Genomic DNA, 23,893 nt, shown 5'->3' with positions numbered 1-23,893 from the left:
CAGATTTCTGAAGACGACTTGTGAAAAAAAAAATACAAGAAATAACTCTATGTATTTAACATTATGCGGGTTGTTATTCACTGTAAAGCACTTCTCATATGTGAAAGCAGTGGTAGCATTAGGATTCTTTTATGTGGATGTTTTTCTCCAGATACAACGTTCAGCTAAACAGGGCCAGTGAATCTGTCACAAACAACTACTGTAAACGTACTCTCAGAGCAACAAGGATGCTGAGAGTGAAGTAATGTTGCCAATGGCTTTACAGCCTTCAAGCCTAATGTGTTTGGCTTTCAGGCTCCCTGAAAACAATTGCTTTCTAAGCATGTAATTTGAGTCTTTGAATGAAAATTAAGGTGTGGAAGGAGTTTAGTAGCTCTCCTTTCAAGGTATGTTTTAAATACTACACCTCTTGAGAATATAATTTATTAAAAATTCTATCCTCTGTATAGGGAGAACCTGCAGGTGGCCATTCTTCACCAATGCTCACAGTAATAATCCTAGATAGAGGCACCATGGTTTTGATAAGTGGAAAACAAGCAAATGATCATGTGAGAAAACAACACTAGGCCAGGTTCACAACTTGTGGATCTCCAGCTCACACAGCGGGTGCTCATGTTATTTTTGTGCATTAGCTGGAACCTTGTAAGGATCACTAGAGGCGGTGAGTTAGCCCGTCTACCCGGTTGCTAATTCATGCGTCGTGTTAGTTCAGAGACCAGAAATAATGCTGCCTTGAGGAATTCCACCTGGAAGGAGGGGGAACAGATCTCTGTAATCTCTGGCTCTGCTTCTTGCTTCCTGTCTGACGAGGTGCTGCTCGGTTTGTGACGTGACAGTCAACGACGCCAGGGCTGCCTCTGCGTGTGCTCTGTGCCGAAGCTGCTGCGCAACTGAGGGAGTTCGTCACGGTCAAACCAAGGACCAGCGCAAAGCTCATAGGGAAGAGGGCGCGTGTATTTTCTAGCTAAGAAGTAAAAACCCCGTTGGTCTGTATTTTCCCAGTCCTCTGAAAACAGCGTCACTCAATTTTCCGTGGCAGGCTTGTTTTCTGACTGGGTTATATAAATTCCACCACAGATAGTACAAGTGCCAAGTACCGCTTTATCAGAGGGACCTCTCAAGCTTATTTTACGGAAATATGTTTGTTCCTGGCCTCCCATGAGGGCACTTGGCTTTGCTACCCTGTAGCACCCTGCTTGGGCTTGGCTCCCTGGTAATGAGCCCCCAAACAGCTGCTGCCATCATTTGCACCCTGTGGAGCTTCTGTCCTCCTTGTTCCAGAATTCTGGTGCCACCCTCTTTTACTCGCCTCCTGTGAGCCACCTACACCTTCCCTCCCGCACAGGGCTGTTTCTGAGTAAGTGATTTTGAATTAAATTTACTGGCTAGTACCGGGAACCCTGACTGAAGTTCAGAAGCTGCATCAACCATGTTTGTTGTGGGAGATGGATGGGGAGTCCTGGTTAAGTACAGGTTTGCAGAAACATGCTGCAGGCATTGGAGTGTGATCGGAGAATAACTGGAGAAATTGGAAGCTCTCAAGTGTCTGGGGCCAAATGCTGGAGAGAGTGGGACCGTACACATTTATTTAGTGGTCAGTGACTATTGAGTTTCCTTGCAAATTGCCCCAGGACCTGATTGCCTGAGGAAGTTGTTCCAGCTGAGGTGGTAAATCATCACTACAGCACTTCTCATCCTCAGGCCTTGCTGGAAGTATTCCACTGCCTGTCTTCCCTCCCCCCTAATTCCTCCCTCCCCCCTAATTCCTCCCTCCCCCCTAATTCCTCCCTCCCCTTGCCACCTCTCTGATAGCCACAGTGGAGGCACATGGCAGAGGTCACAGAAGGGGAACTCGTGACTGGAGGTACAAATGCATTGAACGTGATTCTGCGGTGCCCCTAGGACAGTTGTGTGTGGCTGAGGCACTGGAGCTAGTGGGGGTGTTGTTAATTTACAACAGAAGCAACCAAGGAACGTTCTGGTTTTCAATCTGGTCTTGGGAGTCGCAGCATCTGTGACGGCACAGCACATCCACCGCCGCAAGGGTCGGTGAGCCCATACCTTGGGAGACTCCTGAGTGTTACCTTTTGGGGCTCATGAGAGCTTTACAGCTCGCAGCATAACCTGCTGTGGCTGGAGGGGCATACTAAAGCGTGGAAAACTTGAGGAGAGTAAAGTTAGCAAGAATTATTTAACTCTAGGCAGGGATAAGGGGCTTTTTAGCACACGCTAATGAGAGGAAGAGTTCAGGCAGAAGTGATAATGTATTTCTAACGTTAGTCTACTAAAAGGGCCAGGAAAGAATAATCAAACCAAGGGGTTTTTTTCCCAGTTTTCAGTACTTCAGCACAAGCTGGAGTAGACAGTTGTGTGATTGTTCCAGCCACCCAAATATATCAGCTGTGGATGCTGGCACAGTGCTGTGCTAAAGCAGCTATATTGCTTCTGGCTCACAGCTGGCCCTCGTTCATCCTGCTTGAAGCACAAGCAGAGTAAATGAGCATCTGTTTGCCCTCGTCATTGTAGACATAGCCTCTGGCTTCATTCTTACACAGAAACAAAGAGTGGTTTGGGTTTTTTTAAGAAATTTTTTTAATTCTTACTATATTTGTCTTTAAAAAAAAAAACAACAACAAAAACCAAAACACAAAACACTTGATAGAGCAGCTGGAAGATTTCTGTTTAAAAGGCCTATGATTGAGTTCTAAAGAATGAGAATTCTTATTCTGGCTGACATGGACTCAGTGGCAAGTTATTTTTCAATTATTTTTCAACTTTTTCTTATTTAATTTCTGAAATTTTTGCCACCCCAGTGAATTGTTGTGAGAGTGGTCAAAGAAAGCTTATGCTGAAAGCTTTGCCTGCCACTTTCTTAGTATTGCCTATGGAAACCCCAGTATAACAGGAGTGGCAAATCTTACTTCCTAATACACCACAAAAAGCCCCAACAACTAACCAAAAAAACTTTCAGTTTATGAAAATAAGAAGAGAATGGGCCACATTAAGGAGAAGACATTCTTTTGCGCATTAGTGGTAGCTAAAGGAAAAGTACCCATGCTGGCAATTTGAGTCTTATGGGAGATGGGGATTGTAATACATGGTCAAGGATCTTTCCTGTGCCATGTGTATCGGGGGACTTACTTGGGTATGTATTTATGTATTTTATACTGTTATTAATAAACAGGGATTAATGTATTTAGCATTATATATGAGTCCATTGTGAACCCTTTGTACCAGCCTTGCTTTCATTCCACTAACACATTTCATTATGTTTTTATTAATGACTTAGCTACAGTGTCCTAGGCAGGTCCTGACATCATCAGACCTTTCATTACATGTGGTACTGCTTCAGTCTGGAGGGGTTTCGTTCTGTTCCAGCACTTAATGTTGCTAGCTCTTTAAGTAAACCCCTACACTCCTGGCCATTCTGGGAAATGAATCACTAAACATCTCAAAGGTTTCCCCTACCAAATTTAAAACGGAATAGCCACAGCACAAGCACTGCTAATTCACTAAGCAAAAGCATCACGTTTGGATGCATATTCTCTGATTCCCAGGGGAGAGAGAGCTCAGAGGTGGTTAGAGGTGTCCTAATGTGCTTAGGAATTTGGAGTCGGCTCTTGACACTAATGCAGACTTTGGGCACTAGCTACTATTGGGAAACTTTTACTCACTGAAGTATTCAGTGGGCAAAGTATTTTCTCTTCCTCTTAGAAAAATAAATAAATAACGTGTAATTTGCTGACACAAACTATTTGCTTAAAACAGGCAATAGGCCTTGGGGAGATATTTATGATACAGGCTAGATTGACTTTAGCAAGCAGCAGCTGGTGCTTTCACACTGCTCGGTGTTGGAATGATCTTCTGCACTGCAAGGTAGAGAGGCAGAAAATGCAGCTGCATCTTTCTGGAGCTAATTTTAAAAAAGCAATGAGCTGGTAATTACCACTTTTCCCAGCTGGTCTTTATGAGGGTAAAAGGTTTAATCATAGATTGAGGATGGAAGGGGAAAATACTAAGCAGGCTGCAAAGCAGTGTTAATAAACGTCCCTCCTGGAGATATTTAGAAATTTAAGCTCTTGTTGGCTGGGAGGAGCTGGGAATGAAGATTACCTCCAAAAGGTTATCTGGCAGCCCTTAGGGTTATGCCCTTTGTATATGAGTTTCCTCAGGAAGGATGTGTGATGAGGGTTTCGTGATGGCTGCGTAACGTGCGGGCTTGTCCAGGTCAGTGTGATCTTCCCAGGCCTTGGCCGAGGAGACTGAACGGAGCTGGAGCTCCTTCTCAAAGGGGCAAAATAAGGGGGCGTTTCTGTGGAGTTTTTTCAGTCAGTATCTCATTTCTCTTGATTCATACAAATAACTTTTAAGCTTGATTAATGCAACTAAATATAAATATTTATGCACCCATTTAGCTAATGTTTGGTTCTATTTATAAACAAGAGCATCTTGCAAGAGCTCCTTTTTGACAAGTAAATAAAGTATAGATAGTGCCTGTGTGTTAAATTAACCATGCTTCAATAACTCTTCTGAAATATCACGTCTTAGGTAATAACTAAACCAAAAAGTGACAATACTGGGAATAGTGGGTTTGGTGGGAAGAACTGAAGTACTTAAACTTTAGGAGAAGAAGAAGCTGTTGTTTACTTTCTTATTTGGTGAGGGAAAGAGAGTAAACCTGTTTGGTTTTACCATTAATTTAAGTTTTTAAGTCTATTGTTATTATAGTGATATGGAGGGTAACAGGGCAGAAGAGCAGTCCCATATTGATGTGCTGGTCTTAGAGTCAATTTCTGACTTCTCTGATGTGATGGACAGAAAATTGTCAGACCCAGGTCTAGTTCAAATCAGGGTTTGATTTTTGCAGTCATCAGAATCCAGTCTATGAATTCTGATGAGTCTTTGGATTCTGATGAATGAGATTTTTGATAGTTCTGCCTGTACGAAAGTAAGAAAGCTTCTGTGAGCTTCTAAACTAGGGCTTTTTAATATGCCCTTTGCATACTTAGTTTAACATATGATTATTCTCTTGATTGATTTTGTTGATGGCATATCAATCTAAGTTGGCTGGATTTGACACCTATGTATTGAATGATAAAAGAATATTTTGCTGCTGTTAGGAAACAATAATTTATTATGCATGATATGGCAAAATGGATTTAAATCACTTCAAACCGAGTTTAATCTCATCTTTTGATTGCTCAAATCAAAATAATAAGAATGCGATAAAGAACTGAGACCCAGGTCTAGCAATTTATATTTGCTTTTCTAAAATTTTTTTCATTTGTTATGATCAGAATTTATTTCTCAGTTAAATTTCCTGAGGCTAGAATCTGGAAGTAGGGTTCCATGATGTGAACTGACAAACAGATACAGAACTTAGAAGACAGCTCCTGTCCTGAGTCTTGCAATTGCGTTGGGTCAGGGGATGTCAGAAGTGAGCCGCTCCCTGTGTGAGGGACCGTCTCGCGTTGCCTGCCTTGCTGTCCCAGGGGGATGGCTGTCCTAGGCGGGCAGTAGACTTTACAAGGAAAGGAGTCTTGCCAAAGGCCTCATCCTGCACCCAGTCAGGACAGAGCTCAAGATTTTCTCAAGAATTGGGTTGGGGTCAGTTTGGCACAAGTCAGATTTCTTTCCCTGGAAGTGGCAGCTGAGTATTTACTTGTGTTGTGAGACTCTGAGTCCATCAGGGACCTGGAGTCACGGGACTTGCAGTAAAGCTCCGTACCATTCCCTTCAGTGTGTTTGAGCTCTGTCAGAGGGACAGGCAACTTCTAGAGTTTGGGGCTCACGTTTGTTCCTGGCTGTGTGCAGAGGCCAAGCCAATACATCACATTTATACAACGCTGAGTTGAGCTAAGGGAGTCAGATCCAGTCTTGGTTTGCGGTATCAGTTCTCCTCTTTTCATGCATGATTTTTGGTGTGCAGAGTCCCTTCAGTAAATTAAAAGATTGACTTAGTCATATGCAGCTACTGAACCATAGGCAAACACTTCTAAGTGTGAACTTTATGCAAGGAGAAAGATATTTTTGAATATTTGTTCATCAAAAATATTTCTCAGTTGCTGTCACCTGTTGTACTGAAGTGGATCCATGCTTGCTTTTGCCTTCCCTTCAAAGTCCATCAAATAAACAGTCTTTAAAGTCAGCAAGGGAGGAAAAAACCTAATTCTCTCATATATCAGGTATGTAACAGATGAGTATGTGGAAGAACACTTTCTGGTGTTTTTGTCAGCCAAAAGGAAATGAAAGTGCCTTTTTTTGGTGCTCTACGAGAGAGAAACGTGCTAAGAGAATGGCACTTGGCTAAAGCGCAGCGGGTGAAAACTGGGCCATGACAGCAAAGGTGGAAAGGTCAGAAAAGGGAGAGAGAAAATTATTTCATTTGGAGGTGAAGGTCATCTGAGATAAGTGATTTCACATTTGAAAGGCCGCCGAGGATAATATTGATGAATGTTAACATATTTTTATATTGTTTTATTTCATTCTTTTTTCTTTTCTCATTTGTAATGCTTACGTATTCAGGAAGTTGAGGTAGGTTTTTCACTTTTAACTTGTAAATGTCCATAGAGTGAATAAAAGTATTTACAACATAGCCTAATTCATATTATACTTTAAACTCTTTTCATCAACTTTTAATATTGTTATGAACGGAATGTATTGATACATGTTAATTATTAATGTGTTAACATTGATTTATTAACACGTTAATATTAAAATGACCTAGTAGTTTCATATGTTACAGCAGGCATAAGGTATCTTGAGCACATTCGTATCTGTCCTAGTAGAAAGCTCAGAAACGCATAGATTTCTGTGCGCTCATTATTGTCAGGAAGGTGTTTTATTGAATGGGAATGTTAAATCTCTCTAATCAAGCTGATCAGACATTATATATATTTCTTTCGAATGACATACACCTGGAAATCAGTGTCATGTTTAGGCCCTGTATATTGCTGTATCATCATGCTGCTTTTCTGCTGGAGGAAGTTTCACTGATAAGATGGTGCCCATTCGGAGACGTTAAGAGCTGCTCCTCCTAACAGATGTCATTTCAGGTTAATGTATAACTTTCAGCACCTTGCAGAGTACTAGCACAAAGCCCTGTCCGATTTTCAAGTCAGAGCTTTGGGTGGTATTTAAATGAGACATAGATTTTCTGCTCAGCCATACCTACAGGGTGAATTTCACCTTCACAGTGCCATAACCATTCAGTTACAGTTCGTGCTGGTATCAATGCTGGAGTGAAACTCCAGAGCTGTATTTTCTGTTGTCTGACTGGCATAAGTTATTTTGAACTGCTATTGACCGTATTGCTCTAATGTCTGATAGTCATTATTTACTCCTATAAATAATAATGAGTTTTATATATGGAACATCTCAAAGGTTTTCTCTGTTCTACTTTTTAGGGTTTTTTTTCCATATTTTTTCTTGTGTATTTTCCTGTTATCATATTGTTGTTTCAGGCATATTCTAAAATAAATATAGTTTCAATTTTCAAAAAGGAATACTAAACAGCTCTGTATAAAGGAGAAGAGAAGGAATAGGTTTACAGAAGAGATGGGTGTTTTGTAGGGTTTTTTTGTGAGGAAGGTGCATTTTTCTGTAAAATATTCCTTTGACACTGAAATTGAGATAAACTCCCGTTCCAATCCTTATTTCAAAACCGGTTCCATATGCCAAGAGCATAAGAATTCTTTCTTGGGATTTGAATTATTCAACAGTTTCTGATGCTGAAAACCCAGCAGCAAAGCAACACCTAGGAAAAAAATGTAAGCAGGCAAAAAAAGAATATTTTATTGCTGGAAGAAAATTATTCTGCTCAAAAAGCTTAAAACCCAACACATTCTGAAAAGTGATTAATGCTTGGTACTGATTTAGCAGTACATCATCATCAATTACAAAGCGTTGTATAACAATGAGGGGGTTTTGTATTAACAAAGCTGTGGAATTCAAAGGCAAGTCTGTGATTCTATTTCTGGTGCCAAACCCTGTACTTCTGAAGAAAAAGTGTAGAGACATTTGATGTATCCGAAATAAATTATCAATAATAATCTTTGTTGTTATTGTGGAACATTGTCAGTGTCCACGAAGTCAGTACAGACATAGAGCATGAAGGTACTTGGAGAAAGAAACTACATTTCGTCCTGATAGTCACGCAGAATTACATCCAGCCCCCTCATTACGGAGAGCATTTGCCGGTCCTTGCCTGCCCCCAGAGCGGGCAGGGAAGGGCAGGATAGCAGTCCACAGTTGTCCACGCTGTAAGCCATTAGTATTTTCTGCTTCTCCTGCTGGCCATAGCATTCTGGAAGGATTGTGCTACCATAAGGTGCATCTCCTGGTGTTCAGTGAGGGCATGGGGAGTCCCCCTCCTCCTGGAACGGCCCCATGGGCTGTTCTGGGCCCAGAAAGCAAGACATGCTGGCTTTCAAGTCTCCAAAATGTTCCAAGTTAGGGCGATTGGATAGCATGAGAGCATGTGAAATTCAGTGTACGGGTAAGCAAAGCCCTATGGAAGAAACAATTTAGGTGTCTTAATCACACTGATGGGTTCTCAGTTACCCTCCTGGCAGGAAAAAGAAATCCTGGTGTCATTCTGGACAGCTTGATAAAGACATCTCTTCAGTGGCAGCCCTCAAGAAATGAACGTAGGATACCAGATATGTTAAAAAGAAATAACGATTGCTATGCAGAAAAATATCACCGTGTTATAGAAATCTTCTGTGCTTCCTCTCTGCAAATACATTATCCTGTTGTTATCGCTTCCTCTCAAAGAGGCCACAAGTGAGATATACAGAATATGCTGGAACCAAATGCGACAGTTGGGCTTGAATCCCAGTTCCTCAGGCTTAGGGTTGGTGGCACTCTGAGGTGGGGGCAACTTGGCCTTCGGGTAAATATTTGCAGAGCACATGGAATACAGATTGGTCCTACACACAGAAGAGTTTTCCGTTCTTTCTGCAGACTCGATTGCAACAGTGCGATATTTGGTCCGGCACCCTGACAGCTCCCACCTTCTCCGGTTTAGAGTCCAGTCAGAATTACGTGAGAGAACCACAAGATTCACAGCAGAATAATAGCTTTACATCAGATTTAAGAAGAGTTTTAAAATTTAATAGTGTTAACAGTGACAAAAGTACTCTCTGCAAGTGCTCCTGGATGTTTTTGTACTTTAACTATAATGTTTACGGTATTATTGCTGTATTTCTGTATATTCACAGTGGTGTGATTTACGTATATCCAAATGAATGTAAGTATTTTGCAATTTACTTTGCTGACCTTTCACCACACCAGGATGGTGTGGATCATTATCGGAACAATATTCTCTTATTTTTGTTATCAAAAATTGTAGACTGAAATAATACAGTTATTAGAAATTATTTACTAATGGGCATACTTTGAAAAAAAAATTGGAAGAAAAATACAAGGTGCTGAATCCAAGGAATTTTTTATTCTTTATTTTCTAACCTTCATTTACTACCTTTTGGGGCACAACCTGTTGATAATCTTATCTCATTTGGGCTAAATATGTTAGGATCAAAAGATGAGTTGATTTATTTGTAGTTCTATAAAATCGTACTGAAAAGACTGATTATATTTTTTTCTGAGTTTCCTTTTTTTCTCTCCCCATTTAGGATGATTATTTCAGAAACTGGAATCCAAACAAGCCTTTTGATCAAGGTAAAGTTAGTACACGTTTTGTGGTTGTGTTTGCTATTTTCTGCTGTCCCCGTATACTTCATGTCTTTCTTCCTCCGTCAGTCCCATACATGAGTGAAGAGCAGCTATATTCGTGCTTACATCTTATTCCCAATTGAGTCACAGCTTGAGGTGGTTTATGTATAAGGGTTTGACTCATCTCTCTGTTTTTCAGCCACATTTTTTAATCCCCATCCATTCCAGTTTCTATTCAGTGATGATATATATGCTTGGAAAGGCTCTGTGTAACCATGAAGCTCGGTCTAACATGCAATATAAAACAGGTATCCTGATGCACATTTTCTTTCATGTTAAAAACTTTGCTAACTCAATGTCATAAATGTAATTACTGCATTTCCTGACACTTAAAGGGCCAGTTCTTTGAAGCCAGCTGTGATGTATGAATTTTCAGGGCAGGTTTTCAAAATAAATGTGTGTTGTGTGTGTGCTGCTGACTCAGATACAGATTCTGTAAATGACAATTTGCAGTTTGTCTTGGTGAGTTGTTAAGTTATGGCAGTAATTCAACAATTTCCAGGCCAGCCACCAAAGGATAGGAAGGAAACAATAAAGATATTCTAATTGCTATGTCCAGGATAGCACCAGGAACAACAGCCATGCCAGGAAAAAGAACTTTGAATTGACAATTTAAAAGAGATCTCAGATAGCAACTCCACATCAAGCATTCTCTGCCTGGTGTTCCTGGCTAGCAACAAACTTTTCAGATGGGATGGTAAGAGACATTCATTCTAAATAACATGGGCGAACATCGCTGGAAACACTAGTAGCCCTGATGATGCCGGGTGTCGTGGGTTGTATTTGATAGTTAATGTCTCATCAGTAAAAAACACTGTATGCAAAGAAACCTCGGCAGGGTGTCCCCTGAAAAACAGATACAAAAGTAGTGCAAGCTGATAACATGCCATAATTTTGTCCTTAAAATCAGAATATTGTATTTCAACTTGGCTGTTTGTTACATTTGTCACTCTGACACTGAGATCCTATAACACTCCATCCCGGAGCACCCTCAGAAAGTGTAGTATGAAACCATTTGGGTCTTACGTTTCATTATTTCTTAAAGCTTTCTAGAATGGGTTGGGGGATTTTTCAGGACAAATGTTACAAATGACATTTTGCACAGATTCTTTTGATTTGGTAGAACCAGTTATCAGCTGTTTGGTTTGTGGAGGGTAACAACACACAATGTAAAGCGCAGGTCGGTTCGGTTCTCTGTTTGCCTTTTGACAGTTGCTCATTTTTCCTGTTTGTAATGTTCAGTGAAGCTCATATAACTCCTGCTTGAGAACACATAGGAGGCGAGGATATTACAGCTGTAAAATCACAGGTAGATCGTAGACTTTTTCCATTGCGTAAGGCATTTTTAGGATCATGGATTTCTTTGACTAGCTTTGGTTCGTTATTCAACATCATGGCTGTCAAACTGCAGATCGCTGGTGTCCTAGAATTTTATTCAAAATGGTATTCTATAAATTTCAGCCTACTTCTGCCCTGAAATTTGTGGGGATTTTAAAATATGTAATCCTAAAGTCACTTAGAAAGGAATGATCATGTACATTTCAGCCTTGAGAAAAGGAGGGTCAGAGGGGATCTCATCACCATGTACCAGTACTTAAGGGGTAGCTACAAAGAAGATGGAGGCTCCCTTTTTACAAGGAGTCCCATGGAGAGGACAAGGGGGGATGGACACAGATTGCTCTTGGGGAGATTCCAATGGGACACCGGAGGGAAATGTTTTCACAGTGAGGACAGTCACCATTGGAATAATCTCCCCAGGGAAGGGGTTGACTTGGCCACGTTGGACACCTTCAAGAGTCGTCTGGACAGGGTGCTGGGCCATCTTGTCTAGGCTGTGCCCTTCCCAGAAAGGTTGGACCAGATGATCCCTGAGGTCCCTTCCAACCTGGGATTCTGGGATGCATGGTAACTACAGTACAAACGAATTTCAACCATGTAGACCCATTGCACAGTCCTCCTCTCTTTGGGATCCTGTGTTCAAAGTTAGGTGGCATTCAAGCAGAGCGTGAGACTTCCATCGCCCTTCAGGATGTGCAGCGGCTATTTCCATATATAATTGTTGTGATCTGACATTCAGAACAGGTATTCCTGCAAGCAAATTGCTTAGGCAAATTATTGAGCAAGGAGATAGTTTTGGGGTTTTTTTTTTGTTTGTTTAACTTTGGGGTTTTTCTGTTTGTTTGGGGTTTTTTTTCTTCCTTTAAAAAAAAAAAAGAGTTCATGGTGAAACAGTCACAAGGTAGTACACAGAGGGAAACATGAAACAGGAAATTACAAGGCCTTCTCCAAGCATGACTTATCCCTGATATCACTGGGATGTAACCAGCAGGTAATGGTTACAGAAGAGTAGATAATATCAATGCTCCATAATTGCAGAGGTGCCCAATAGTTACATTACATACTAACATTTTTAATAACTGCTTCAAAAAAAAAAAAAAAGGCAAGTTGGATTACAGGAAAATATTTTTGTGCTTCCGGAAATCAAATATTATGAAATTACACTTGTGAATTGTACCACAAATGAGAAGAAAGAATGAATCAGTTAAGAAGAAGGAAAGGTGCATACAAATGAATGAAGGGGTAACTAGATAAGGGATAGGCCATTGGAGGAGATGAAAACACACCACTTTCTTTATTTGCTTTCAATTTGAGCTTTGGTGGTCATTTATTTTACAAACAGGAGACAGAAAAGGGAGCAGCTGTGCTCATCAGAGATTTGAATCTTCAAAATTTCTAAAGTGTTCAGGAAGAAAATACCCATTGGAAGTCTCTGAACGTGCTTTTAAAAATTTCACTTTACGTCTGTTTCTATATTTCATCGCCAAACATGTTCCTTGTATCGCCTGTAGGTAGCTCCGAGGAATAGCATTGGGGGGCTTATATGTGTTAGAGCTGAAGAGTGTAGATTCTCTGTCTTTATGGAAATGGAACTTCAGTGTCAAAGGAGAGGGAAGGACGACGTTTTTGTCAAGGCATACATCCACAGAGAGAATTTTCAAAGGCATTGAGGGATTTAGGATTACAAATCCTATTGACTTCAAATGAAACTTATGCTCCTACCACTTTCAGAGGCCTTGTGACCCTCTGTCTTCCCACGAGGAAAAACAAAAAGATAAATCTTGGCAAAATATTGCAAAAAGATTTTGAACTGACATGCTTTAGAACTGTCTTGTTCGTTGTGTTACCGAGATGTCTGACTCTGGGCAAAAACACCAACCGTTTTAGAGAAGCTGAAAAGTCATGTGGATTCCTTGAAGCAATGAAACCAGTCGTACATCTGTTAAAGAATCCTCTCTCTTTACAAAGAAAAGGATCATTTCTCTTTCAGTGTAAAATTTCTCCTAGGCTGTGGATAGTCTGTCGTCAGAAGGCAGAACGCAGACTAGGCGACGCAGGCTGAGCGTGATACTCTGCCTTGCACAGAGATCTGCGCACTGCTTTTGGCTCGTTTAAATCTTACAAATTGACTTTATTTGGCCAATAGGTCATTCTTTTTGACAAAAAGGTCACTAATCTTGGCTGTGGTAAAATTCACCCTGACAAAACGTTAAAATAGCCATTCACACCTTTCTAAAAAGATTTCTTACACAAAAATAATCACCTTAGATAACGGTTGCTTGGTTTAGTTACACATACGTGGAGCATGTGAGGCTTCAGCCACTGACCCCTATGTTGTTGTCACCCAAAAAATGAAGTAAGGGAAAATCACATCATGTTGCTGCTTTGGGTCTTATGAATCCAATGCTGACAAGAATAATCCTCAATTTGCATATACGTACAGGTGTGTAAATGTATATATACTATATGTATGTGTATATAAAGAGAGTACCATTTAAATAAGAAGTGCTGGGATGAAGGAAGGAAGGGATGCTTTCTTTCTCTTTTCCAAGTGTTTCCTACCACACGTTTAATTTCTGTTATTTTCCACACAGAGAAAATAGAACAGTCAGAAGAACTTGTCCTAGACCTTTTATGCGGCACAAGCTGCAAGAAAATTGTTTAATCTGTCTTTAGTCTTTATTTCCCCATCCTCCCTGCCCTGACATCTTTTTCCATGGTGTTTCTTTTGGCTGTGGGGTGTTGAAATGCCCCTTATGCTCTTGTATGATTTTGGAGGTAGAAAAGCTTTTTTTTTGTATTCTTGGGGCTCTTGTATCCGGAGAGGCGGTGCGGATCCTGCGGTAAGGAGCCCTAGCTTGCTCCTGTGACCTCAGTAGCAGCTCTGTGTTCTCACCACACAACTGTTATTTTGAGAGATATCCCAAAGGCAAATTTTAACCTCACAACATGAAGGTTCTTCCTACAGTGGAGGAACGAAAGCAGGAACTGCTGCTCTCCCTGGGCTTTATGGGAAAGCTGAGTCTAGCATCACTAAGCTAAGGCTAACTTGTGTGAATTCACGCTCTTTGGGATGGATTCACATGTTTTTAATGTTTAAAATCTGTTTCTCAATTCTAAATCTAAAATCATGTTTGAATATTCTAATTGTGAAGTCTTTTTATGGAAGCCAGACTGTAGAATCACAAGGAAGGAGCTGGGAGGGCAGGGTGCAGAAGTAACTGAAGGTGGCTAGTACCTGCCAGAAGTGATCTCGCAAAGGCAGCTGGAGGATTCAGGACGTTTAACAGATTGAAAAACCAACAGTAGTCGGAGGTTTTGAAAATCAGCAGAGTTCTCCTTCTAGGCTTGTACTTTATTTGCACGCTTTAAAGAAGTCTGGTGGGTCCAACCAAGTCTATATTATTTTCTAACAAAAAAGCTAGCTTTATTCAGGAGGTGGAATTACTTAATTATGCATTTAAAAGCAATAGCAGCGTGATCAAGCTGTCCGCTTTCTGCTTGCAATGCGGAGAGAAATAGCTGCATGTATGTCTCAAGAAAAGAAATACCTGGTTTTGTAAAAAAGCATGTACGACTTTCACTGATACAATCCCTAGAGAGTCACACGAGGTGTTTTTGCATAACATGCCTTTTCAAGGGAAGCCAACTTGAATGATTCAGCTGCGTCTCGGAGGGTACTTGAGTGCTCGGAATTTATTTTTAGCCTAGTTACCAGCCCAGCTTTTTATTCATCTTGAACCCCGGAGAAACCTCTACGAAGGTGAGCATCTCACCGACTGAGCCAGGCTAACGAGGCATTGGTACTGCAGAAGGCAGGAGAGCGTATAGCCTGAAAATGATTGCTAGTCGTTAATATTGAACTCAGTTCTGTCAGAGTTGCAAAGCCAAAAGCAGAAGGGTGGAAGGCGCAAGTTAGTCAGGATTTTGAAATATGAATCAAAGGGTTGGCTTTTGGGTTTTTTTTCCTGACAAGGTCATTCAAGAGTTCTTAAGGAGCTTGACAGCTAACTTGACATACTTTCCTAGTCTTCTCCATCTACACTGGAGAAAGAAAAGAGGGAATCAGGGAAAAAGTTTAGCGTAACGTTCTGAAGTCAGAGATTTTGGTACGGTAACTAAATGTGTCTGGTATTCTGCACCTATTTAGACTTGCCAGAAAATTAACTCATTAAGACTTTATGTATTATTTTAAGTGAAAACTGCTAAATAAAAACATATCTTTGTTATTGAAAATTTCTGCTAAAGCCACCTCTCAATAGGTACAGTAAATTGTTCTACGGACAAATAGGTGTTACTAATTTTTATAGTAAGATGCACAAATAAGGAGTACATTTTGTTAGGCTTAAATTTGCTGGAAACAGTTTGGAATGGTGTCCAGTTCGCTTGCTGTAGGGCTTTTTTTTTAAAAAAAAAAACATCATTACACTGCGCATAGTAACAGTGGAAGTGATGGGATGCACTTTGTGTTGCAGATACATAAGGTCTGAATCCAAAAATGTTTAGACTGCTGAGCTGCCATTGTCATTAACGACAAGGCTATAGAAGGACACAGTAAGAGGGGGGAAAAGCTTGGTTCTGTTGTAGTGCTGAACTTTTTCCCAAGTCTGTGCTTAAAACCACCTACTGAACTGCGGAATTGTCGGTTCAAGCAGGGGCAAGTCTCGCCCTTTCCATTTGGATTGTGACACTGGCAGATTGCAGTGGCCTGAGCTGGCCTGAGTCTCCTGTCCTGACCCTGCCTCCTGCACTGAGGCAAAGGGACTGGCTACAAAGAGAATTTTACCCATCACTGGTGATAGAAATCCCAAGTGTTCCAAGCTGCTGGACTTCCCAGGAAGAGAAGCTCCTGCTTAGAAATAGTCTGAACTTTCTCCCTTGTCTTCCAGCCTTTGTCTTTATTTACACTGTCTTTATTCCCGGTCCTCCTCCTAGTAACTGAGAACTCTGGACAGGGATATTACCTCTCAGGGATTTCATTATCTGCCCTGGGGTGGAAATCCAAAATCCCTTTTCCACTGTAGCGTGTGAAAATCTTGATGTGCCTGAATTGGACCTACCAATGACTGATTCTAATGTCAGACATGCTCGTGTAGACTCGACTATCATTATTAATTACAGACATGAGCTCTCTGTCGTTTCAAAGAATTCCCCCTCAGCACTAATGAAAGTCTGAACTGGCAAAATAACCCTCGCTTCGGAAGAGGAAACCCTGCTTTTGAGTGGATTGAGGCCTCCAGCATGGCATAGCCTATGACTTTCACACTCCAGCAGCCCCACGGAAGTGAATTTGTCAAATTGAGAGCTTTATATCTAGAGATGGATGTATTGGTATTCGTGCTGCCTCTCCTCCTGCACTGAATTGTACCTGTGTCTTTCCAGTGTCCCAGTGGCAAATCCAGACTCCAGAAATGGCCTCCTTCAGCTGTGCAGAATAAAGTTTGCCTAAAATTCACAAGCCTTCCAAAACAAAAAGGATGATAATAGGAAGCCTGTGAGGCAGGATGAAAATCATGGAACCTACAATTATTTTTGAACATGTAATTTTCTGTTAGCCCAGTTAAGATGTTCTTTGAGAAAAGCCTGAATAAATTCCTTTCAGAGAGATAAGTACTGTACACATCTCTAGCCACAAATATATGTTAGTTTTATAATAAATGTTTTCTATTACTGTGCCTCAGATGGCAGATTTCAGTTGAATAACTTATTTTGCAATTTATTTTTTGACTGTGGTTGAATTAGCTTTAGAGGCTTATTCATAGGACAACTGCGCATGAATTATGTTTGTAAATCTTCAGTAAATCAGTACAATTTTAAAACATGCTAACTGAATCAACAGAGAACAATAGCTGAGATGCAGCACATGAAATATACTGTCTTCCATCAAACGCATTTCAAGCACATATGGCTGCTTATATCCTCCAAGCAGATGCACATGGTTCTCTGTGTGCTAAAAGCGTAGTACTAAATTCCTTATAAGCTTGTAAGCAACCAATTCTGTCATTAAATATGGCATCAGAAGTGACAGAGATGGGGGTCCCTGTCTGCGATTGTGTTATGGCTGATGTGCTTTGAACTGAGACAGTGATCGATAGGTTGCTTGCCTAGAATTTTATTAGCACTCGGGGAGCACTTGTTAGTTTTGTCAATAATGGTGCTGGCTTTCTCTTAATATCTCTTATTTCATTGAGTATGAAGCAGACATGATTTTTAAAGGGAAGTTCATGCCTCCCATGCTCATCCGGCTCCCAGTGAAGTAAATGCATTTTGGGGAATATCGCAGGGCCCAACCCTGCTCTCATTGACATCCCTTGGTGAGCAGGGGGCTCCTTCCCTTTGCCTCAGTTCAGTGTATAGGAGTTCATTTCTGGAAACCTACCTAAAACTTTAAAAATGAAGTGTGTTTAAAAATACATGCCTGAAAAGCTTCCTTCCTTATTTGCAGAGAGACCCCAGTTTATTATTCAAACTAGCTGCTTTGGCTTGTACTCTGATTTAACAAGGCCAAACCAATCAGGGCAATGTCCCAGCTTTGAAATATTATTTGACTTAAATATTGGATGGCACAGCAGTAGATTTATACTGCATGTCAGGTGAATTTTAAATCACTAGCCAGTCAGAAGAGTAATTTCCACAGTATTTAAACATGTTTGTATGCTTGTGAGTTAATAGACGATTACTAACCGTCATTTGATCCTAATTGAAAAACAGGAACTCCTATGGAGCATGAAAGCAGAGTGACAATGGCCATAAAAAGGCATAATGCAGAATTTTTAGGAAGAACATAAAAATAAAGACAAATTTATTTCAAAATACTATTATTTCAAAATCAGGTTTCAGTAAACTGGGAATTGGTAAGGCAGAAATTAGAGGAAAAAAATAAGGACAATTGGCGTTTCCTCGGTGTAAAGGGCACAAATGTGAATTATCCAAAAGCCAAGAGCTTGGTTACTGGTAAAGCTCTTGGTGACTGTAGCGGCAAGAAGTTACGTAAAGAAAGTGAGACCTGGTTGAATCCTTAAGGGAGCGCAAACAGTAGCCCCAAACTCAGAAAGCCACGTATAAAATGAGATGTTTGGGCAAGGATTAAGAGTAACAATTTTTTACGAGGGTATTAGAAGGAAAAGAAGAATCAAGAACAACGATGGCTCAGTGGAGAGAGACGCTGATAGAAAGGCATTGCCGAGAGGGCCACAGCACTGTTATGTGTCTTTGCTTTGGCTTTCCCTTGAAAGGTCAGCTGTGACCAGGTGGCTATCGTGATTAGTATCTTCAGATGAAGTGTAAGATTCTGGATTACAGAAGGAACAGGTTTGAGTAAAATAGGTGATTGCAAACCAGCTGGAATTGGCCGAAATAACGTTAAAGGTACTAAAAGTTCTCTTTAAAAATTTGTGAAATTGTGGAAGACTGGGAAAGGATGAGCAGCATGCGTATTTTTTAAAGTTATAGAAAGGAAGAAAAATTGGAAATTATATCCTGTGATTTGAACCTGAAATCCTGAAAAAAAAAAAAGTCCTGGAATAAATATTAAAGCAAGTATTTATTAGCAACAAGAAGGTAAGGGGATGTCAAACTAAACGAATTTTCTTCTGTGACATTTACAGGCCTTGAGGCTCAGGGATAATCTTGCAGTATCACATACCCTGACTTTAATAAGGCTTTTGACATTGGCTTACATTACTGTCTTACAAGCAAGTTAGAGAAATATTGTCTAAAAGAAACAGTTATGAGGTGGATACAAAATCAGTTGGAAAACTATGTTCTGGTAGTAGCTGTCAGTGTTCAGTGTCAGGCTAGAAGGATAAATTGAGGAGGGTTCCTCTGTGGTCTGTTTTGGGTCCAGTATTAGTCACCATTTCCATTAAATTGTAGATCATGTAATTAGTATGCTTATTAAATGTAGCACAGCAATAAAATTTACAGTCACCTTAAGAAGGTAAAGAAATGGTCTGAAAACGAAGGATGAAGTTCAGTCTGGGCAGGTGCAAAGTTCTTTACTTAGGTAAGAATAATTGTCTGCACAGGACAGGATGAAAAACAATCGGATCGTAATAAATTCAGAGAAAAAAGGTAGGGGATTACACTGGATTACAAATAGAACATGAGTCAACAATGTCATTCTGTTGTAAAAAAGGCAAATGTTGCACTGGCATGTGTAACTATGAGTAATCCTTCGGCTGTAGTCAGTGCCAGTAAGGCCTTGGCTGGAATACATTGTCCAGATTTGAGGACCAGGCTTCTAGAATAGTATGGATCAACTGGAAAGTCCCCAGGGAAAAGTAACAGATATGGCCAGAGATGCAGAAAATATACTCTGCAAAGAAAGACTGAAGGAGAGGAGCACGTCCTCTGTGGAGTGAAAACAAACAAACAAATCAAAACAACAACAAAAAAAAACCAAACCACCCCACAAATTCTATAATTGAATGCATAAAATTAACTGCAAAGTGGAGGAATTGTTCTCGCTCCGTTGTGGGTACAACAAGGAGCAATATGTTTACATTGCAGCAAAGAAGGTTAATTTTAGCCTTTGTAATGACAGCAATGCTTCAGCATTGGGAGAGGTATTTTAAAGAGGATGTAGAGTCTCTTTGAAGGTGTTCTGAATCTTGTTAGTTAAATCTCTTGCAGATAATGACACACTGATAGCTGATCTAGCTATGGAGAAGGGGAATGGAATCAGCGTCCTTCCCAGAACGGCCACTCTAGCACTGTGAACCTGCGACTGTATTTTGATTAATGGATACAGCTAATTTCATTGAAAGCACACAAGAAATGCTGAAGAAGGTATTTCTTAAAATAGATTTCCAGTCAAAGCAAAGAAGGGAAAAGCAATGAATCAGTATCAGACATTTTGGCACGACCTGAAAAAAATACAGGTCCTCGTTTGATGGAAGTAATGTGCATAAACTTCAGGACAGGTATTAACCATGGTTGTCACAGGCGTGCAAACCTCCATGGATGTAGACAGGGACTGGCAAAAGGCAGCCCATTTCCTCTGACTGCTTCTCCCTGTCTCACTTGCTTTCTAGTAGAGCCAGGAGGACTTCCTATGAATGATTTGGCACTTGAATATTAGTGGATTTTTTGTCCAGGCAGGAGTAAAGGTCGTGATCTAACCCTAGGGTTAAAGATTTGGATGAAAATGAGTTAACTATTCTCTTTCAATTCATTAGATAAAACATGACAATGAATTTGTATTTAGGAATTAAATCTCTTTCTGCTATAAACCTAAGGCACAGGTCATCAGAACACTAATTGAATCACAACTATTTTTCTTCCTGTTCTCAGTGCTCCAGATTAAACATATTTGCATAAAATACTGTTATTTCTGCTCTAATCTGATTGCTTGCATTCTAGCTTCGCAGTCCTTGGTCATTTAGAAAGTTACTTTAAACAGCAAAATGGTGCCAAGCAGAACGCAGTTCTCGTGTATTCTGGCGGTGTTCTGCTCTAAGAAGTTCCCTAAGCGTAGTATGCTGGAAACCAGTATCAGTTTGGTAAGCATTGCTTAGTCATTTAATCGTGTTCTGTCTGTTGTGTCCTCTGGCTGCAATAGATCAATGGACCTTGCCACTGATACGTGTCTCTGTGCTGTCAGTTATTGCCCTGCAGCTTTCTTTAAAGGTCTTGTTGACTTAATGTACTTTGTCCTTAAAGTGTAGGGACAGGAAAGCTATTTCTGAGGACCAGCATTCGATGTCCTCCTTGAAACCGCTGTTCGAGGATTGGATCTGTTTTATCTAGGGGAGATTAGTAAGCAGCATTGTTGTCCCACGCGTGCATCCTTGCAGTGCCTCTCTAGTCATACAGGATGCACACAGCTGAAATGCTGCCCCAAAATCTGCAACTATCGTGTTCACCCTAACCACAAGGCAAGACAGTAGCCTCAAACCTGTAATATAAGTAGGTTCTGTTCCTGGAACAGCTTTAATTTATAAGCTGGGCAATTGATTCACTTAGTCCTTCACTTGCCATTTTGTCCTTAACAACACATAAACAGAACTCTCTGATAAATGGATGCACATATAAGCAATCCTAGGGATCATTGCATATTACAGCAATCTTGAATGCAATGTAAGTAAGCATTGTTGTAATTATTTTTATGTGATACATCAGTGCATTCAGGGAGTTTCTCCTTTCTTTTAGTTGCTGGGGGTTAAAAAAAAAATCAGAAAATGCATGTCATAGTCTCTAAGAGCAAATATATCATTGCTATGAAGGCTCCAGCATCTAGGCTTGTTTCTCTGTTCAGTGAGGACCTGTGTAATGATCTTTCATAATTAAAACCAAGCAATGAAAAGCTGCTGACAAAAGGCCACAGAAGTCTGTAAAACTGAGAAAGGGAAGAACCCCTGATTTTTGTAGTGTTAAATACAGACATCTAAGAAAAAATGTGTCTGCTTCTTTCTCAGTAGACCTTAAAGGAAGCAGTGTTAGCTAAAAAAATGTAGCCATGATTTATTAATTCTGTTCTGAACTCTAGCACTAATGGTTTTTATGGTTAGAGTAAATTCACTCTAACCCGTAAGACCCATTTATCCTCAAAATCCAGATTATATGTAGCTATCTCAAAGGAGAGCACAGTTCAATAATTATGTACTTCTTCTGTAGGCAACATTTCCATCTTTGATTTTATCAGTCAACACCACCTTGCATCCTTGACATTAATTGCAGAACTGCAAAATGGCCGTTTTTCTGTAGGTACCAGTACATTCGTTTCCCTCCCTCCCTCCTGGCTTTTCTACCATTTCCCTGACATACAAGTGGAACAAGACTCACGTGATGATTGTCTGCAGTATGCCCTTAGAAAGGCAATATATTTTTATCTAGTTTTTCAAGTAGCAGTGCTCTTTTTAAATTTAAGCTTCTCAGCACCCCTTCACTGTGGTGAATAGCCACAGTGAATATCCAGCTGGTAACCATTTGTACAACCAAAAGCCAAATGCTCTTATTCATCCTCCAGGTTATCTTTGTTAAGTATCTATCTTCCACAATTGCTTACTTCAGTAAGCTCAGATTACTTCAATAGCCTTCAGTGTTTAAAAAACTGTGCTTAATCATGTGAGGGTTTTCTTAAATCGTGGGAGAATCTCAGGTTGCTGACACAAAAACGCAAGGTCAAAAAAAGTGCCCATCTCCAGCTATATTGAGACTAGACAGTCTTCTGCATATAGTCCTTCTGCATGTGTTATGCATCAAGGGGAAGACTGCTGCTTCTCAGCCTTCAAATTGCGTGTTTGCATGAGTGTCTGCTAAAATCTGACGTTCATGATAGAGCCTAAAAACTTTTCAGCAATCACTTAAGAAAGAAGGGATTTGGGTTGGTTTGGCCATTTGCTTTTTCTTACAAGCATGGTAAGAAAACACCCTGTCTATCTGAATGTCCACTTGGGCTGATGACTTTTACACAGGTCAAACAATTTGAAATATCAAAAAACAAAAATCCATGAAAAGCCGTGTTCAAGTAAAGCCATGAAAAGCACAAGCCTATCTGAAAAATACCAGCGGAATCTTGATGTGCATGACATGTCCCACTGTCAGAAACATAAATAAATGAATCTTGATAGTTTAGATCATAAAGATCATGATCTATTGCTTTTCATCTTTAGATACTTCCTCAACAGAACTCCGAAATATGCCATTGCTATGTGCCTGGTATTGGCTGTACTTAGTTGTTCTCACTCCTAATTGCCTAACTTTTCTCCTGGCTTCATCATTATTCTATTGCAAGAAATGTGACTTGATATTTAGGCAAACGTTTTTCATTTCCTTTATATTTCTCCTTCTGAGCTGCTTTTTCATGAAGTGGCACTTCTAGTCTATTTTCCTACACAGGATTGTGCCAATAACATTTTTCCAATGCCTATAAATAAATTAAGTATGCTGTGGCTTGAAAGAGAAATTGCTATCAGCTGGTGTTCCACTACCTACAAAACATTTTATCTTCTTTCAGTTTCTATTACTTCACTCTCCCTTGACTTGGTATAGGAAGTTGTGTTCCCTGTTAGTGCCATGTGGTGCATTTGTGTGTAGCGTGCTTGATGTATGGAACTATTGCTAACACCTAGTGCCGATAGCTTGGCTTTTGAAATTGCTTTGAAGATGAACTTTTTGACAGATGGAGCTGTTGATGTGATTTGGAAATAGGCCTGTTTGTATCAGTCACTCAGGCACTCCATTTTTCAAAATGGAAAAAAAAAAATAAATAAAGGTTTGAGATGAAAGAGGAGAGAGAGGCCACCCAACTAGTGGGAGCTGGGAGCTTGAGCCCAGGAGGAGAAATGCCCTTGAGAGCTATATATGCTGTTTTTATAACGATACAACAAATAATTCCTTTTCACAGGCTACACTTTTAAACAGAACGTAGTTGCTTAACTTCATGTTATCTGCACAGTTATCCAAAGGCAGATGCCTAGCCTGAGGTAGTTGTTCATTTTGTCTTTGGAGCAGACAATGAAGTAAGTGTTTCAGCTTAGTTAATATACTGGAAGCCACTCTGAGGTCTAGCCAAGACCACGTAACTTTTAGAAGGCTAAAGTTAGATGGAACCAGACATTTCACAGATCCTTTCCAGGAAAGCAAGAGGCGTATGGAGACCTCTTGTAGACACTGTGATTTCAACTGCTCCAGAGAATAAGAGGTCAAAGGCACAGTGGTTGTTTAAATTTATGAGGATCCTCGTTATGAAGCTAAAATTGAGTGAATTTTATGATTGAAGCTACCTCTGTGTTTTGTGGAAGAGGCGGTGCAGTCTGGGAGAGAAGTTGTGCAGGTTATTGTTTGTAGTTCGTTACGTGACCTCCCTGTTTTGCAG

General features: G+C 40.3%; 1 protein-coding gene across 1 annotated transcript in view; it reads left to right on the top strand.

Moving 5' to 3' along the window:
- The window catches only part of SPOCK1 (SPARC (osteonectin), cwcv and kazal like domains proteoglycan 1), a 336,826-nt gene that overhangs the window by 104,678 nt on the left and 208,255 nt on the right, over positions 1 to 23,893 (top strand). Inside the window, exon 3 of the mRNA XM_075102866.1 lies at positions 9,636 to 9,681. Within this exon, the coding sequence (XP_074958967.1) occupies positions 9,636 to 9,681 (46 nt within the window). The remainder of the gene's footprint in view (positions 1 to 9,635; positions 9,682 to 23,893) is intronic.

The sequence above is a fragment of the Phalacrocorax aristotelis genome, chromosome 8 (assembly GCF_949628215.1).
Source record: "Phalacrocorax aristotelis chromosome 8, bGulAri2.1, whole genome shotgun sequence".
Classification (NCBI taxonomy): Eukaryota; Metazoa; Chordata; class Aves; order Suliformes; family Phalacrocoracidae; genus Phalacrocorax; species Phalacrocorax aristotelis.
The sequence above is the reverse complement of the archived record's forward strand: the minus strand, read 5'-3'. Positions and strand labels throughout refer to the sequence as shown.